This window comes from Argentina silus (genome assembly GCF_951799395.1).
Source record: "Argentina silus genome assembly, chromosome: 12".
In the NCBI taxonomy this organism is placed as follows: domain Eukaryota; kingdom Metazoa; phylum Chordata; class Actinopteri; order Argentiniformes; family Argentinidae; genus Argentina; species Argentina silus.
The window spans coordinates 964,506-982,485 of NC_139666.1; the positions used below are offsets into that span (position 1 = coordinate 964,506).

The 17,980-nt window shown below is 50.7% G+C and overlaps 1 protein-coding gene across 1 annotated transcript in view; it reads right to left on the bottom strand.

The window, feature by feature from the left end:
- Nucleotides 1-4,205: 4,205 nt before the first annotated feature.
- The window catches only part of fam117bb (family with sequence similarity 117 member Bb), a 33,619-nt gene continuing 19,844 nt past the window's right edge, over nt 4,206-17,980 (bottom strand). Inside the window, exons 4-8 of the mRNA XM_083682367.1 lie at nt 17,021-17,134; nt 8,860-9,003; nt 8,125-8,362; nt 7,687-7,807; nt 4,206-7,396 (exon numbers count right to left, since the gene is read on the bottom strand). Coding sequence (XP_083538493.1) covers nt 7,096-7,396; nt 7,687-7,807; nt 8,125-8,362; nt 8,860-9,003; nt 17,021-17,134 — 918 coding nt within the window. The 3' untranslated portion in view covers nt 4,206-7,095. The remainder of the gene's footprint in view (nt 7,397-7,686; nt 7,808-8,124; nt 8,363-8,859; nt 9,004-17,020; nt 17,135-17,980) is intronic.

Here is a 17,980-nt window from a genome sequence, read left to right on the forward strand (position 1 = left end):
ACAAAAAAAAGCAATGTTTTTTTTAGGCCAGGTGCGAACTAGGTTTGACCTATACAGGACACCGTCGAAGGGGATATTATCTGCAGTTCATCTTTGTCACCACAGAGCGGCGCACATTCATTATGCATTTCAAATGAGCTTGGCGAGATTCCTGTCAGAAGCTGCCTTTTGGGATAGAGCCCAACTAAGTTTATAATGTTTTTGGCTTTTTAACAGGAGAAGGGAATGATTGCAAGCAGCATTTGCTGTTAGTAGAGTTTAGTTCCCATGACATTCATAACCCGTATAACGACAGTCCTATGTTTTTCTCTCTGCGGTAAAATCCCTGTCTCAGCAGCCCTCGAAGGAAAACAGGAACAGATCTGTGGAGGCCCTGGACTTGGAGGAGCGGCCCTGCTCTGACTCTGTTGAACCAGCTGATCCTTTGTCGAGTCTAAACTAACAGCACCGTGTCTGAGCTGAGCCTCGAACAATGAGGCATGCACGCTCGCAGGGGGACGGGCAAGAGTGTGGAATCTGGGCCTGTGATCCCAGGGCTGGGAGGGCAGTCCGTCCCTGGCTGACCCACGGTCCCGGAGATTAGAGAACAGACAGAAGGCCCCCGTCAGAGGGGCCACCTCTCACCCTTGTGGTGGTGCGGCTTCTCACATGCTTTGATAGAGGCATCAGTTCTCAGCTGTGGGCTTATATGTATCTGAAATGTGTGTGTGAGAGACACAGTGTCAGGAAGTGTGTGTGTGTGTGTGTGTGTGTGTGTTTGATGCACTTTCTGCACAGCCCACCCTACACCCACAACAGCCCACCCTACACCCCCAACAGCCCACCCTACACCCCCAACAGCCTACACCCCCAACAGCCTACACCCCCAACAGCCCACCCTACACCCCCAACAGCCTACACCCCCAACAGCCCACCCTACACCCCCAACACCCTACACCCCCAACAGCCTACACCCCCAACAGCCCACCCTACACCCCCAACAGCCTACACCCCCAACAGCCCACCCTACACCCTACACCCCCAACAGCCCTCCCTACACCCCCCAACACCCCACCCTACACCCCCAACAGCCCACCCTAACAGTCTCTTTTCTTTTGTCCCCCCCCCCCCCCATCTGGTCCCGGGACACCAGGCCTGCATGTCTGTGCCTCAACGTAAACGAGGACCCTTAAGCTCTGACCCTGAATCAGCGTTACAACTCTGGATGCATGATGGTGGCTCAGGAGAACTGTGATTGGCTGCTTTACACTGATGTGCTTCCTGGTGCCTGTTCTCTCAGCCAAGGACCTGCGGCTGTCTCTCTCTCTCTCTCTCTCTCTCTCTCTCTCTCTCTCTCTCTCTAGGCATGCAGTTGTGTAATCACAGGCTGCCTGCTCTGATCTGTGTGGAGGGGAGGGAGGACACACACACACACACACACCCTGACACACACACACACACACACACACACACACCATGTTTGGACAAGTCCCCCTCTCTGTCCTCCGTGTGAACATTTTTGCCCCTGCATTCACAAAAGCCCTCACAAAAGGGAGGGGGGTGTCTGCTGGGCTGGGCAGCGGCTCGCCGGCTTGCATGACTGCACTGTTTCAATCACCTTTCACCCCCCCACCCTAACGCCCTCGCTGGGGCAGCACAGGACCCGCCCCCCCCCCTCTACCACAGCCCTGCGCGGTATGGACACATAGTATGGATGGCCTGAGGCTGTGGCCCGCTAAGACAATATTGATGGACTCAAGGACAAAGCATGTTATGAGTACAGATCATTGAATATCCTGTCCTTATGATACAGTTCACAGAGACTCTGTACAGTACATATATGTCTGGACAGACATGAGGGCTGCCTGGAGAACGTGTGCTCACGCGATGCTTGTGGGTTTAAATGCCAGGACTTGTGACTGGTTTTCTACTAGAGGATGGACTGAATTCCTCTTCCTAGACTAGTACAGAATTGTGCAAGCTCTTCCACTGGCATCAACTGTGGCACAGAGAGAAGACTTGATGACCTAAGACAACGATTACATGAGAATGATTTCTGATTCTGAAAGCAAGCTGGGTCAAGTTTCAGGAACCACACCTGAACCACACCTGAACCACACCTGAACCACACCTGAACCACACTGCTTCAGCTCAGGTTGACGTTCAGTTGATGAGAAACATTGAAGAGTAGAGTGAAGATCAAAGAGAGACGTGGTTCAGGGAGTGTGTGTGTGTGTGTGTGTGTGTGTGTGTGTGTGTATCTTGGAAGGACAAGAGAGCAACCTGGACCATTATTCCATAATGGTTCCATAACTAGACCAGAATTCCATAATTCTGATGACAGTAAAGCTTCAGATTTATTGGGATGAAACGGCAGAACCAAGGGTGTGTCTGAATCTGAGTCGTGTGATCTCATTTGTGTGTTTCTGGACAGGACAGAGGAAAACATGCATATTTAATAACGGAATAATATCAGGCTGAAACTCTCCAGGCCTACGGCATCAACCAGTAATCATCCTGGCATTTCATTTAAGAGACATATGATTTTATTTTAAGGTCGACAGCCTCAATGGCTGGGGAGGAAATAAAGAAAATGTGTACAGAATGAAATCAGATAAAAGAGTGAAATATAAACATTCTAGAACATTTGAACAGTAACATTAAAGGGATAGTTTATTCTAGAACATTTGAACAGTAACATTAAAGGGATAGTTTATTCTAGAACATTTGAACAGTAACATTAAAGGGATAGTTTATTATTTTACACTGTATAGTCAGATGGTTCCTTACTCTGAAAGTAGTCTATGGGCCAGGAGGAGAAACTGTAATTCCATGGTCCAGAGTTGTTGAACCATTCACTCCTAACTTTAGCTAACTTTAGCCACCGCTAACATTGACGGGGTAAGTAGGGAGTTCATTATGTGTGGCCAAATGACCGCAAAGTAACGACCAACCAAGTCAGAGAGTTGATTTGAGTTGATTTGAGTTGATTTGAGTTGATTTGGCCATGCAAGTTTAAACTTTGCCTATTTGCCCCTATCACTTTTACAGTTGTTTTTGTTAGCGGTGGCTAGTTAGCTGAAGCTAGTAGTGGCTATCTAAACAACTCTGAACCATGGATAACAGTTTCTCCTGACCCATGGATAACAGTTTCTCCTGACCCATGGATAACAGTTTCTCCTGACCCATGGAGTACTTTCAGGGTAAGGAACCATCTGACAAGGTGTAAAAAAGTTAACTTAAAAACTATGTATGTGTCAACAAAGTTATGCTCTGAAATGTGTTCCATTAAACTGCGACAACTCTTTGCTGTTGCTAATGCTGACCTGGCTCTTTCCAGACTGTATGTACTGATTCAGAGCTACAGTAAGCCTTCTGTTAATGAAATGAAACATCCTCAAGATCCTCAGCACACCACCAGGTTAACCTGAACACAGAAGCTAAAGACTAAATCTCAAATGTATTAATCAATCCTGAGTGTTTGAATGTAGAAAGTGATCTTGTTGGTTGGAAAGGAGTGATTTTTCCTGAGTACAGTAACTACAGTATTGTCTATTGTCTCCTTTATTTCAGATATTTGTTTCAGTCATAGGTATGAGTTATGAATATATAGCCAAAAAATGCAGCTCCTGATAGGAAATATACTCCAAACCTCTGAACACAAACGGTACCAGTCCCTAACACATCCTCAAATATCCCCACATCAAACGGTACCAGTCCCCAACACATCCTCAAATATCCCCACATCAGTAAACCTTAACTCCTTCAGGGCCGAGGGTGAATAAAGTCGCCCAAATTGTCAACATTCCAGAGTGCCAAGGGTGACTTCATTCAACCAAAAATGCATAAATGACGATGCTTCATTTTTGTAGCCAATCAGAGTGTTGTTGCGAGGTAAACACCACATAGAACACTTGGAACACTCTAGGTGGTGAATGTTCCGGAACTCTTTGGCAGTTGGTGGGTTAAACCCTAAACCTGCCTGGTCCTCACAGCGGAGCAGCCACACCGGGCTCTGTTGGTTCATATAGTACCCTTGTATATCCATGAACAATTAACAGGGTTAGGGTTAGGGTTATCTAGGGTTAGGGTTAGGGGTATCTTATTTGGGCCTCAAGTCCATCAAATCATTTATTTTGGGTCTGAAGTTCTTCGTACCAGTGTTTGATGAACATCAACATTAACAAAGTTCTGTAAAAAAAAAAAAAAAAAAAAAAGAGGCTAACTCCAATTGGTCAAAAGTGTTTATTGTTGCCAGCTCTGTGACACTGAAGAGGTTTAAAGGTCCAGACAGGAGAATTCACGTTAAGACATCTTTGAAACGAAAAAGGATTAATCATTTTAGAAACAGTCAAATTAACACAGTGTTCCTTTAATCGTCATACAGAACTGATAGGCATGTCAAAGATTAAGAGTACTGCTTCTACTCTTGGCAAGAAACAAATACATTTTGTGCCCCTAGGCTGATGATGTCATTAACATGTACAGGAATGTAAAAAATTAAAGCAACATCCACATTTCCTGTATATAATCTAATTGGTTAGTCATAAAAAAACAACAATCTTGAAGCAGAACCAATATTCCATCAATACACGACATCTCTCCAGAACCGTTGGCAACCTCTCCCTAGGAGTGTCACCGGGTTAGGGTTAGGGTTGCCTAACCACTCAACACCGTTCCACCGTGCCTAACCACTCAACACCGTTCCAGCATGTTCTATCGGTTTGGAAAGAGCGAGGGAGGAGAGGAGAGGAGGAGCTCTGTGACGGTGATTAAAGCCCTTGTTCTAACGGTTCTCCCTCCTCCGCCTTCATCTTTGTTCCCTGATGAGTCTGGGTGGTCAGGTGTGACCAGGTACATTTCAAACAAAAACAAAAAGACTCTCGTTGACACGTTACAGAGCACTGGTCGCCCTGGCCTGCCGGTAACTGGACACTCAACACCAGAGACACAATGCTGTGTGTGTTGAACACTCAACACCAGAGACACAATGCTGTGTGTGTTGAACACTCAACACCAGAGACACAATGCTGTGTGTGTGTTGGACACTCAACACCAGAAAGACAATGCTGTGTGTGTGTGATGGACACTCAACACCAGAGAGACAATGCTGTGTGTGTTGGACACTCAACACCAGAGACACAATGCTGTGTGTGATGGACACTCAACACCAGAGAGACAATGCTGTGTGTTGGACACTCAACACCAGAGAGACAATGCTGTGTGTGTTGGACACTCAACACCAGAGAGACAATGCTGTGTGTGTGTGATGGACACTCAACACCAGAGAGACAATGCTGTGTGTGATGGACACTCAACACCAGAGAGACAATGCTGTGTGTTGGACACTCAACACCAGAGAGACAATGCTGTGTGTGTGTGATGGACACTCAACACCAGAGAGACAATGCTGTGTGTGTGTGATGGACACTCAACACCAGAGAGACAATGCTGTGTGTGTGTGATGGACACTCAACACCAGAGAGACAATGCTGTGTGTGTGTGATGGACACTCAACACCAGAGACACAATGCTGTGTGTGTGTGATGGACACTCAACACCAGAGACACAATGCTGTGTGTGTGTGATGGACACTCAACACCAGAGACACAATGCTGTGTGTGTGTGATGGACACTCAACACCAGAGACACAATGCTGTGTGTGTGTGATGGACACTCAACACCAGAGAGACAATGCTGTGTGTGTGTGATGGACACTCAACACCAGAGAGACAATGCTGTGTGTGTGTGATGGACACTCAACACCAGAGAGACAATGCTGTGTGTGATGGACACTCAACACCAGAGAGACAATGCTGTGTGTGTGTGATGGACACTCAACACCAGAGACACAATGCTGTGTGTGTGTGATGGACACTTGTAAAACTCAAAAAGTCCTTTCTCTGTTTATTCTTGTCACCTTCAAACAAAGTTCATTCCTCTTGACTGTCCAAGGAGAGACTAAACTAAGGACATTGGAGACAGACTAAACTAAGGACATTGGAGACAGACTAAACTAAGGACATTGGAGACAGACTAAACTAAGGACATTGGAGACAGACTAAACTAAGGACATTGGAGACAGACTAAACTAAGGACATTGGAGACAGACTAAACTAAGGACATTGGAGACAGACTAAACTAAGGACATTGGAGACAGACTAAACTAAGGACATTGGAGACTATTCAACCCAGGCCAGGTTCGGAGAAAAAAAAAACAGGCGCATTTTGTTTCTTGCTTTGTGAGTTTCTTCTCACGTGGGGCCTAGAACCTTGGCGGAAGGCTCCGGAACTCTTCACTTCTCCACAGAAGACTACATCCACCCTGAGGAAGACTACGACCTTCATCATTATCCTGGGCAGCATAGTCGCTCACACAAGGTCGAGAACCCAATAACAGGCTCATCCTTTAGTTGTAAGCGTTACATACAAAAAAACAAAACAAAAGTCAACTGATTTCGGATTATAAAGCTCCACTTCAAAAATATGACAAAATATAGGCTGTTTTCTGTCCGATTAAGACACAGCAGAACGGCTGCAGGATCCACCTGCTGGTAATGAAACTGGTAAAGGTGAGCGGGACTGACTGCAGATCTGCAGCTTGTGTGAGTGTGTGTGTGTGTGTGTGTGTGTGTGTGTGTGTGTGAGTGTGTGTGTGTGTGTGTGAGTGTGTGTGTGTGTGTGTGTGTGTGTGTGAGTGTGTGTGTGTGTGTGTGTGTGTGTGTGAGTGTGTGTGAGTGTGTGTGTCTTTATGTGGTCTCTGTTCCCGATGAGGAAGGCACAGGGGAAGGATCTGGAGTCCCAGAGGTTATAGGTAAACATATCTAACTCTACCCTGAATACACACTGCTACAGATGGGTCCCTGCTACCCTACAACCTCTGATTGATATTCATGTAGAAACTACAAAGTTGCATTGTTCAAAAGCATTATTTACCTTTTTTTTGGGAAGAAACTAAAACATTTAGCAGACTTTCCCCCCCCCCCAAACATAAAAGTCTGCCATGATTTAAAAGGGCAGTTTTGAGTCTGTGCAGGGGTTCTAGGTTTGGTTCTGATGGGTTCTGGTTGTGCTGATTGGGTTCTGCTGGTGGGGTGGGGTGGGGTGGGCAAGGATCTAGCTCTCTGTTTCTTCCAGGTGGCGAAGGAGACAGATAGGCTGCTGGCTGGAGGTCCTGTTCCCCCGGGACACCCTCTGCTCCTGCTCCAGGGGGCTGAGGATGGGGATGGGGATGGGGAGGGGGGATAGGGGGCTGTGGACCCCACCCGCACCCGGGGCCTTCAGGCTCAGCTCCTGGGTGGGCAGGAGGGGCCGCAGGATGCTGACCAGGCAGAAGGCCGAGCCGCTCTTGGGGATGAAGTTGACCTTGTTCTTGTCCGGGCAGAGGAACTGAGGGATCTCACGCAGAGGCTTGGCCCTGGAACACAAACATGGACGGAGCAAGGAGAGAGGGAGGGAGAGAGGGAGGGGGGGGGGGGGGGGGGAGAGATATGAGATGAGATGAGAACTCACAAGACTGAACATTCTGACTCTCGGGTCGTTGACAGGACAGACCTCTGCTGTTTCAAGGCTAGACGTGCTAACAAGGCTAACAAGGCTAACAACCGCTGGGAGATCAAGGGAAAATAAAAACCAAAGCAGAGCAGAACACATGATAATCCCTATCACAAGTCAAACAAATGTAAAAACAAAAAAAAAAGCACTGACTGTGTTTCTTCGAAGACCTTGACTCTCTCACAGCCCTCTGGAGGCTCCCGTTTGAACATGTAGCTGTTGTTGGGCTTGGGGGAAGAGGCGTATTTGGGTAAGGGAGAGCTGGGTCCCAGGTCTGGGAAAGGAAAACACGGTCGGATAGTTTCAATAATCAGTGTTTCTGCCTGGGAGGCACGTTCACATACAGGAGGAGCTGATTCGCAATTTTATTTGTCCTGATGTCAGTCATTCTCAGCGTAAAGCCTAAAGACAATAAGCTAATGCCAAAGACAATTTTCAGTCCTGAGTTAGGGTTGGGGTTGGGGTTGGGGTTAGGGTTGGGGTTGGGGTTGGGGTTGGGGTTAGGGTTGGGGTTAGGTAAAGCTTTTGCATGTCATTTTAATGAGTAGGGTATCCTGCTATGGTCTCAGGGTTCAAAGGTCAGGTCCTCACCTTTCTCTCTGCAGTCTATGGACAGCTCCTCACTGGGACAGGGGCTCACGCACCCGGGGTCGCTGGGGACCCCCAGGAAGGTGGGGGACAGCGACTGGGAGCGGCTGCTGCTGTTGCTGTGGTTACCGCCCCCGCTGGCACGCTCGCCGCCCACAGAGGGGGTCTGAGTGTCCACGCTGCGGGAGCAGCTGTGGGGGAGGGGAGGGGGGGCGCGGCGGCCGTCAGGGACCTCCTGGGGCTGGGGGGGGGGGGCACAGGGTTACATCTCTGCCATTTTGTTCAAACAACATTCCATCTGTATTTGCCTTTACCTGATGATTCTATCCCAAGCGACTCACATTGCAGTGAATGCGTACATTTTTCAGTATATATGGTCCCAGCGGGAAACGAACCCACAACATAAGCGTTGTTAGCACCATGCTCTACCCACTGAGCCACAGAGGACATTTTGTTCAGACAGCATCACTTATGCCATTAACTTCAAATCTGTCATCCTTCACCAGCTGTCACCAGCGTCACAATGTATGCATTTTTGGTGAATAAAGTCACCCTTGAATGTTGACAGTTTGGATGACTTTATTCACCCTCAGCACTGAATGAGTTAAACGCTGGGTCCCACAAGTGCGGTTCCTTTTACAACTTCCCAGTAAAGCTGAGGAAGGGATATATCAATGTCACAGGACATCAAGCTTTCTTTCTGCTACGTTCTCCTACGTGGACTTTCACTCCTCTCACCATGAGGTGATCATCCCTCCCTCCTGCGTCCCGGATGATGAGGCGCTCGATCTCCTGGTTCAGGCCTTCCACGCTGTTCCGGAAGCGAGACACGGAGGACTTGGAGATCGGGATGGGGATGAGGACGCTCTTTGGGATGGGGGCCTAGAGAAAAGACAGAGAGAGAAAGAGAGAGAGAGAGAGAGAGGGTTATTTCACTTTTTGTTTATTTGTAATTTCACTTGCTTTGGCGATGTAGACTGTTGAATCCCACGACAATAAAGCCCTTTGAATTGAATTGAGAGAGAGAGAGAGAGAGAGAGGGGCAGAGAGAGAGAGAGAGAGAGAGAGAGAGAGAGAGAGACAGACAGAGAGAGAGAGAGAGAGAGAGAGAGAGAGAGAGAGTGTGTGAGTCTGGTGTTGGAAACGTACTCTCTGACCTGACCAGGCCTGCTCTGCTCTGCTCTGGGCCCTGACAGCCTCTCTGCTCTGGGCCCTGACAGCCTCTCTGCTCTGGGCCCTGACAGCCTCTCTGCTCTGCTCTGCTCTGGGCCCTGACAGCCTCTCTGCTCTGGGCCCTGACAGCCTCTCTGCTCTGCTCTGGGCCCTGACAGCCTCTCTGCTCTGCTCTGGGCCCTGACAGCCTCTCTGCTCTGCTCTGCTCTGGGCCCTGACAGCCTCTCTGCTCTGCTCTGCTCTGGGCCCTGACAGCCTCTCTGCTCTGCTCTGCTCTGGGCCCTGACAGCCTCTCTGCTCTGGGCCCTGACAGCCTCTCTGCTCTGCTCTGCTCTGGGCCCTGACAGCCTCTCTGCTCTGCTCTGCTCTGCTCTGGGCCCTGACAGCCTCTCTGCTCTGCTCTGGGCCCTGACAGCCTCTCTGCTCTGCTCTGCTCTGGGCCCTGACAGCCTCTCTGCTCTGCTCTGCTCTGGGCCCTGACAGCCTCTCTACTCTGACAGCCTCTCTACTCTGACAGCCTCTCTACTCTGACAGCCTCTCTGCTCTGACAGCCTCTCTGCCCTGACAGCCTCTCTGCTCTGACAGCCTCTCTACTCTGACAGCCTCTCTACTCTGACAGCCTCTCTGCTCTGCTCTGGGCCCTGACAGCCTCTCTGCTCTGCTCTGCTCTGGGCCCTGACAGCCTCTCTGCTCTGACAGCCTCTCTGCCCTGACAGCCTCTCTACTCTGACAGCCTCTCTACTCTGACAGCCTCTCTACTCTGACAGCCTCTCTACCCTGACAGCCTCTCTACCCTGACAGCCTCTCTACCCTGACAGCCTCTCTACTCTGACAGCCTCTCTACTCTGACAGCCTCTCTCTCATTAGCATCACAACAGACAAACTAGCTTTAACACTCGACCAGCAACAACACAACACTCTCCTGCTCTTTGATGTGCATTTGCGTGTGTGAGAGAGAATGTGTGTGTGTGTGTGTGTGTGTGTGTGTGTGTGTGTGAGAGAGAATGTGTGGGTGTGTGTGTGTGTGTTGTGTAAATGATCGGTATCAGTGGTGACAATTCACACACCTGCTTTGTGGACCAGTCGTCTTTAGAGGAGGAAAACAACCTCCACCCACACAGTCATGTAGAGCATATGGTGATACTCACACACACACACACACACATATGGTGATACACTCACACACACACATATGGTGATACACTCACACACACACACACACACATATGGTGATACACTCACACACACACACACACACACACACACACACACATACATATGGTGATACACACACACACACACACACACACACACACACACACACGGTGATACTCACACACACACACACATATGGTGATACACTCACACATACACACATATGGTGATACACTCACACATACACACACACACACACAGTAGGGCTGTCCCACGCAAACAGCCTTCCAAACACCCTTCCAAACAGCCTTCCAAACACCCTTGCAAACAGCCTTCCAAACAGCCTTCCAAACAGCCTTCCTAACACCCTTCCAAACAGCCTTCCAAACAGCCTTCCTAACACCAACAATTAAACGGTTGATAAATGTACATATGCCAAGTGGATCTGATAAATGTTCTAAAACAGGATTGTGGTCCAGTGGTCCAGTACCATGGCCTGGGGTGGTCCAGTGGTCTAGCACCATGGCCTGGGGTGGTCCAGTGGTCTAGCACCATGGCCTGGGGTGGTCCAGTACCATGGCCTGGGGTGGTCCAGTGGTCCAGCACCATGGCCTGGGGTGGTCCAGTGGTCCAGCACCATGGCCTACAGTGCACACATATGCCCATGTTGGCATGGGTTCAAATCTGGCCCCTGCCCTGCTGACATCCCCTCTCCTCCTTGCTTTCCTGTCTTTCTTCACTGTCTCTATCCAATAAAAATAGAAAAGAGTGAGACTGCCCCGATCAAAAAAAAAAAAAAAAAAAAAAACTGTATCTTGTCAATTGATCCTGTTATCAGACCACTCATACCAATACCACAGAGAAGGCAGCCCAGCTCACACACTGATAACAACCCAACTCTCCTCACCCCTGAGGTCATCAGCAGCACAACTAGAAGACATTAATCAGCCATGCTAAGAGGCTTGACTGTCACATCACTGTCCCTGCTGGGGAACAGACAGTCAGCAGGGAGGGCAGGGGAGGGCAGGGCAGGGCAGGGCAGGGCAGGGCAGGGTAGGGCAGGGAGGGCAGGGCAGGGTAGGGCAGGGAGGGCAGGGGAAGGTCATCACCCTCACTGCTCCGATGAATGGGAATGGCTAAGAGGGAACTTCATGGGACAACCATTAGCCATTTTCAAACCACCGGCAGCCATTTTGTCTGTATTCTTCTAGAAGCAAATCAAAGGAGGTTTGAGCTTGTAGAAAGCAGCGTATATTTCCTAACTACAACAAGGACACACTCCAAAACCCAAACACAATTCCTACAACCACTTTGACATAAACATATGAAATGTAGTTACCCAAATCAAGTACAGACAGACCCAGTTTGAGGATTGCTATGTAAAAAAGATACGGTCAGATCATATCTGAGGGTTGAGATGGTACTTCAGGACAGACAACTGGAGCAGGACGTGAACCAGCGGGCATGAAAACAGCAGTTTTTAGTGATGACGTTTGTGTTTCAATATCTAACTGTGGTACCGTGTCCATAGTTTGTTCAAGGTTGTGTCTGTGCTTGTATGTTGTTTTGTCTGGGAACACGTTTGCTGCTGAAACACGTCTCTCTTGAAAAACAGATTTTATCTCACCGAGACTAACCTGTAGAAATAACAGTTAAATCAAAAAAACTGTGAAAGCAGGGCCTGAGTCCCACGGCTGTCCTGGTTACGGACCCGGAGCTGGCCCGGCTTTAATACTGCCGGCCTGGGCTGAGGAATCCCTTTGATCCGGCTCAGCCTTTCACACCACCATTCATTTGACCCGTTTGGACTTATAAAACCATGTGATTCACTGAATTGTTCTTGGAGTGTTTTAAAAGAAAGACAGCACACAATGAGGTGAGGTGACACGTGCACACACACACACACACACGCACACGCACACGCACGCACGCAAAACGGGCACACATGCAAACACACTACATATACACACACAGACACACACACGTGCACACACACACACCCCACAGGTACACCATCGTCAGGATCCAAAAAAAGGTGAGAGTGTCTTAATAAAATGCCACCATTCACTATCAAACCCCAACGATCCCAACGATCCCAACGATCCCAGCGATCCCAGCGATCCCAGCGATCCCATTTCCAACACCCAGGGAACGACCGTGTCACAAGCCCCTCCTCCACACACTCCCCCTGCGCTTCATCAACCGACAGACAAGCAGGAGACAACACATCGTCTCACTTCTACTGGGCCTCTGCTGCTCTCATATCTACCACTAGTGGGCGCTGTCACCTCCCGGGCCGGGGCTCAGCTTGGGACAAGAGCCCACGGCGCACACGCACACACACACACACACACACACAGACACACAGACACACACACGCGCACACGCACGCACACGCACACGCGCACACACGCTGCACATGGCCCGAGCTACACAAACATTTACACTAAGGGATCTGTTGGAAACATTAGATAAACTTTCACATGACTTGTAGATGGCAGGAGGGAGGGAGGGAGGCGGGGGGGAGGCGGGGGGAGGCAGGGAGAAGGAGCCACAGGCAGGGCTCGGTCCTGTTGATCTGCTGATTAGCTCGGCTAAGGCTGAGCGCTCGTCCTGTTGAGAACAGAATCATAAAAGTGGGGCAGGAAATGTGCTGATTGAGTGTGTGTGTGTGTGTGTGTGTGTGTGTGTGTGTGTGTGTGTGTGTGTGTGTGTGTGTGTGTGTGTGGCCACTGCCTCAGCACTAGGTCCTATGCAGCCTAATCAATGACCTTTACCCTACCTCACCTGACCTTTACCCTACCTCACCTCTGGGAGAACAGGGGAAGAGAAGATCATTACAGACAGACAGACAGACAGGAGAGATAGACAGACAGACAGACAGACAGGAGAGATACACACACACACACACACACACACACAGACAGAGACAGACAGACAGACGGGAGAGACAGACAGACAGACAGGAGAGATAGACAGACACACACACACACAGACACACACACAGACACACAGACAGACAGACAGACAGACAGACAGACAGACAGGAGAGACAGACAGACAGGAAAGATAGACAGACAGAGAGACAGGCAGGCAGTGGTCTTGCTGTACTGTACAGCTGACCAGGCAGGCAGGTTGGCTGGCTGGTTGGATGCCTGGCTGGCTGGTTGGATGGCTGGCTGGTTGGATGGATGGCTGGCTGGTTGGATGGCTGGCTGGTTGGATGGATGGATGGATGGCTGGCTGGTTGGATGGCTGGCTGGCTGGTTGGTTGGTTGGATGGCTGGCTGGATGGATGGATGGCTGGCTGGTTGGATGGCTGGCTGGCTGGCTGGCTGGCTGGTTGGATGGCTGGCTGGTTGGTTGGATGGCTGGCTGGATGGCTGGCTGGTTGGATGGCTGGCTGGCTGGCTGGTTGGCTGCTGCTGCTCAGACATATTTCTTCTAAGTTCAGGAGGACCAGCCGCCCCGTCTGCCAGCCCAGGGATAAAGCTGCCTGCCTCTGCTCCTGGACCCAGCAACTGTTTTCTCTTTTCCATCCAGCTTTTCTTTCTTTCCTCCGCTCCTTCCATTTGTTGAGAGAACGGCGTTTCATGACTGCCACTTCATCTTCAGCTCCTTTCGGTGACATAAAAGAGCCTCCCACCCCCTCCTTCTGCCCCAGAGCCTCCCCCCCCCTCCTTCTGCCCCAGAGCCTCCCACCCCCTCCTTCTGCCCCAGAGCCTCCCACCCCCTCCTTCTGCCCCAGAGCCTCCCACCCCCTCCTTCTGCCCCAGAGCCTCCCACCCCCTCCTTCTGCCCCAGAGCCTCCCCCCCCCTCCTTCTGCCCCAGAGCCTCCCACCCCCTCCTTCTGCCCCAGAGCCTCCCACCCCCTCCTTCTGCCGACCCCCGAACTGACCCAGACACGCATGCACACACTCTCTCTCTCTCTCTCTCTCTCTCAAGCACACACACACACACACACACACACACACACACACACACACACACCTCGGCCCTATCCGGCCCCCTTCCTCTCTGCTCTCGTCCGCGTCCCCCCCCCCTCCAGAGGTGACCTTGTGTCCGCGTCGTCGCCCCCCCCCCCCCCCCTCCTCCAGAGGTGACCCTGTGTCTGCCCCCCCCCCCCTTCCTCCAGAGGTGACCCTGTGTCCCCCCCCCCCCTCCAAAGGTGACCCTGTGTGTTCTTAAAACAGCCAGTTTTATATCAATGTCAGCGGCCCCTCCCCCCCTCCCTCCCTCCCTCCCTCCCTCTCTCCATCCCAGAGGAAGCCCAGAGAAAAGCCCTGGGGCCAGTGTGTGTGTGTGTGTGTATGTGTGTGTGTGTGTGTGTGTGTGTGTGTGAGGGGCAGGTGTGCAGGCCTGTGCCAACTCCTCCACACAGGAGAAGAGAATACCTTTTATCCAGCTCACACTGGGCAATTAAAGTGAACCAGACCGCTCCCTGTGCTGAGGCCTGCTGGGCCCCATTCCCCTCCCCCAGCCCCCCTCAGCCCCCCTCAGCCTCCATCAGCCTCCACCAGTCTGTTCAGCCTCCCTCAGCCTCCCCCAGCCTTCCCCAGCCTCCCTCAGCCTCCCTCAGCCTCACCCAGTCTCCCTCAGCCTCCTTCAGCCTCACCCAGCCTTCCAAATAAACTTTGTGTTGTTATGGTTACCAGTCCTGGGTATACATGGCGTGTCCCCTCACCCCTCAGCTGCTTCTCATTACAGTTAATACGGAGGACTCCCCCCCGCCCCCCCCTCGAGAGAGAACCAACCTGGAGGAGGGGGGGGAGACACACACCCACACACACACACACACACACACACACCCTCAACACTCTCACTGCTCCAGCTATGAGGAGAACTGGAGGATTCTGGACACACACTGCACTGTTGTTGATCAAAAACATCCGCGCTTCGCGGCTCCAATGGATGAATCCTGACTGTAGGCCCACATCTGCTCCCGGGGAAGGAAGGCCTGGCATGCGAACAACGCTGGCCTTCCGAGAATGGAATCGTCTTCCAGGGAATTCGGTTTCCTGGGTTTTGCCATTTCCATATCGGAGCTCAGGAACATCTTCATAAATCTACATGGGTTGGAAGTTGGGAATGATGTTTTCCACAAACCCGATACAGAACCTTTTCACCCCAGTGCTCACATGGCTCTGTAGGCGTCTCCTGTTGGTCCCTCCCACCAGGAGGAAACAACCACTGAGCTGCTGATCCATCCCTGTTGTTCTAGAAGCTGTTGACAGCTAACAGAGGAAGTCTGTCTCGTATAAACCATCGTTTAAATACTGGTCTTCATGTTCAATACACAGTAATCCTGAACCGTGCTACTTAGCAGTAGTTGACTAAGAAGGCTGTGTGTGTGTGCGTGTGTGTGTGTGTGCGTGTGTGTGCGTGTGTGTGCGTGTACAGTAGATTGGATTCGGTGCTGGAAGGCTGAACCCGGGACAGCGACAGATGGTGCTTGAGTCTGGCACATGCACACAGACAAAACCCCTGCCCCACAACACCCCCCTCCCACACACACACACACACACACACACACACACACACACACACACACACACACACACACACACACACACACACACACACACCAGACACACACACCAGACACACACACACACACACACACACACAGGGCCGGCTGGACAGAGTGTGGCCCTTAATTGCCTGGCTGGCAGTGTGTGGTATGCAGACGTAGCACATTGACCACATGCTGGACTAATTCATGGACAAACACAACACGGGGGGGAGAAAGAGAGGGAGAGAAAGAGAGGGAGAGAAAGAAAGGGGGAGAAAGAGAGGGAGAGAAAGAGAGGGGGAGAAAGAGAGGGAGAGAAAGAGTGGGAGAGAAAGAGAGGGAGAAGAGAGGGGGAGAAAAGAGGGGGAGAAAAGAGGGAGAAGAGAGGGAGAGAAAGAGAGGGAGAAGAGAGGAGGAGAAAAGAGAGGGGGAGAAAAGAGAGGGGGGGGAAAGAGAGGGAGAAGAGAGGGGAAGAAAGAGAGGGAGAAGAGCGAGAGGCCCAGAGTGCGCCCACAGTAATTTATTCACTAATTCGCTCCTCATGAAGAGAGGCCTTTCACAACTCAAAACAGCTCCTACTGCTGCACCTGGCCTTGGTAATTAAGCTGCACAACACACACACACACACACACACATACACACATACACACAAATAATATAATATATAATATATAATAATATAATATATATATATATATATACACACATATATATATACACACACACATATATATACACACACATATATACACACTGTCTCATCTCTCTGTGTGTGGGAGCGTCTGTGACCAGGGAGACTGTCGTCTTTTATGAAATGGTACTTCCCCAGGCTCTGTTAACTACACCCTACACCAGGTCATAATGCACCGTGTGAGTGTGAGTGTGAGTGTGTGTGTGTGTGTCTCAGAGAAAAACAATAGGGCATACCAGAGTCACTGTGGAAACTGCCAACACAGCCACCTCACGTCCCATGGTGCCCTACTCTGGTGACCTGAGAGGTGTGTGTGTGTGTGTGTGTGTGTGTGTGTGTGTGTGTGCGTGCGTGCGTGCGTGCTCACCTGTGATTGGTGGATGGCGGCGTGGTTGCCGTTGAAGGGAGACTTGCGGTCCTGTTCCCGCTGGCGCCGGCTGCTGTGTTTACTTCTCTGGAGCTGCTGACGTAACTTAGCGATCTGAAGGAGAAGGACCAAGAGAGGAGGAGGAGGAGGAGGAAGAGGAGAGGAGGAGAGGAGGAGGAGGAAGAGGAGAGGAGGAGAGGAGGAGGAGGAAGAGGAAGAGGAGGAGGAAGAGGAGAGGAGGAGAGGAGGAGGAGGAAGAGGAGAGGAGGAAGAGGAAGAGGAGGAGGAAGAGGAGAGGAGGAGAGGAGGAGGAGGAAGAGGAGAACTTGTCAAACAACTGCCCTTTGTACCTAAACCAGAAACAGTATGGAGGTCTGAACCCTAAAGACGAGCTCTGGTCTCAGTCTGGGTGAGGAGGACCTGCCTGACAGCATTCTGGGTAGTTAGGCTGACGACCTCTGCCTGGGACCCCACGCAGGCCCGGGGGGAGGCATCCTGGGAGACTGACCTCCACACACACACACACACACACACACACACACAGACACACACGCTTACACACGCTCACACACATACCCCTCTTCCCCGTGCTATGAGGGGATGGATGTGGACTGGATTTGGGGCGTCTGAGAAGAGTCGAGGTATTGATACTAAAGACCCTCAGCCGTGTGATCAATAAATCAGCAGCAGCAGCGGTGGGCGTGGCTAATGACCATTAGCATAATCTGTCCTTAGGCAGCACAATAGGCCCTGGAAGCATGAGAATCCACTAATTCCCAAGGACACATTCCCAAGGAGGGAGTGAATAGGAGCCCCTGGCTGTCCGTCTGGCCCATCACTACTCATTTACCAATCCCAGAGACAACGTGTTGTTGTCCTCTGACATCAATAACTAATGTGATGAAACGGGGATATGGTTAAATATGGTCCTGATTTAGCCTGGAATCTGGACTTCCCCCT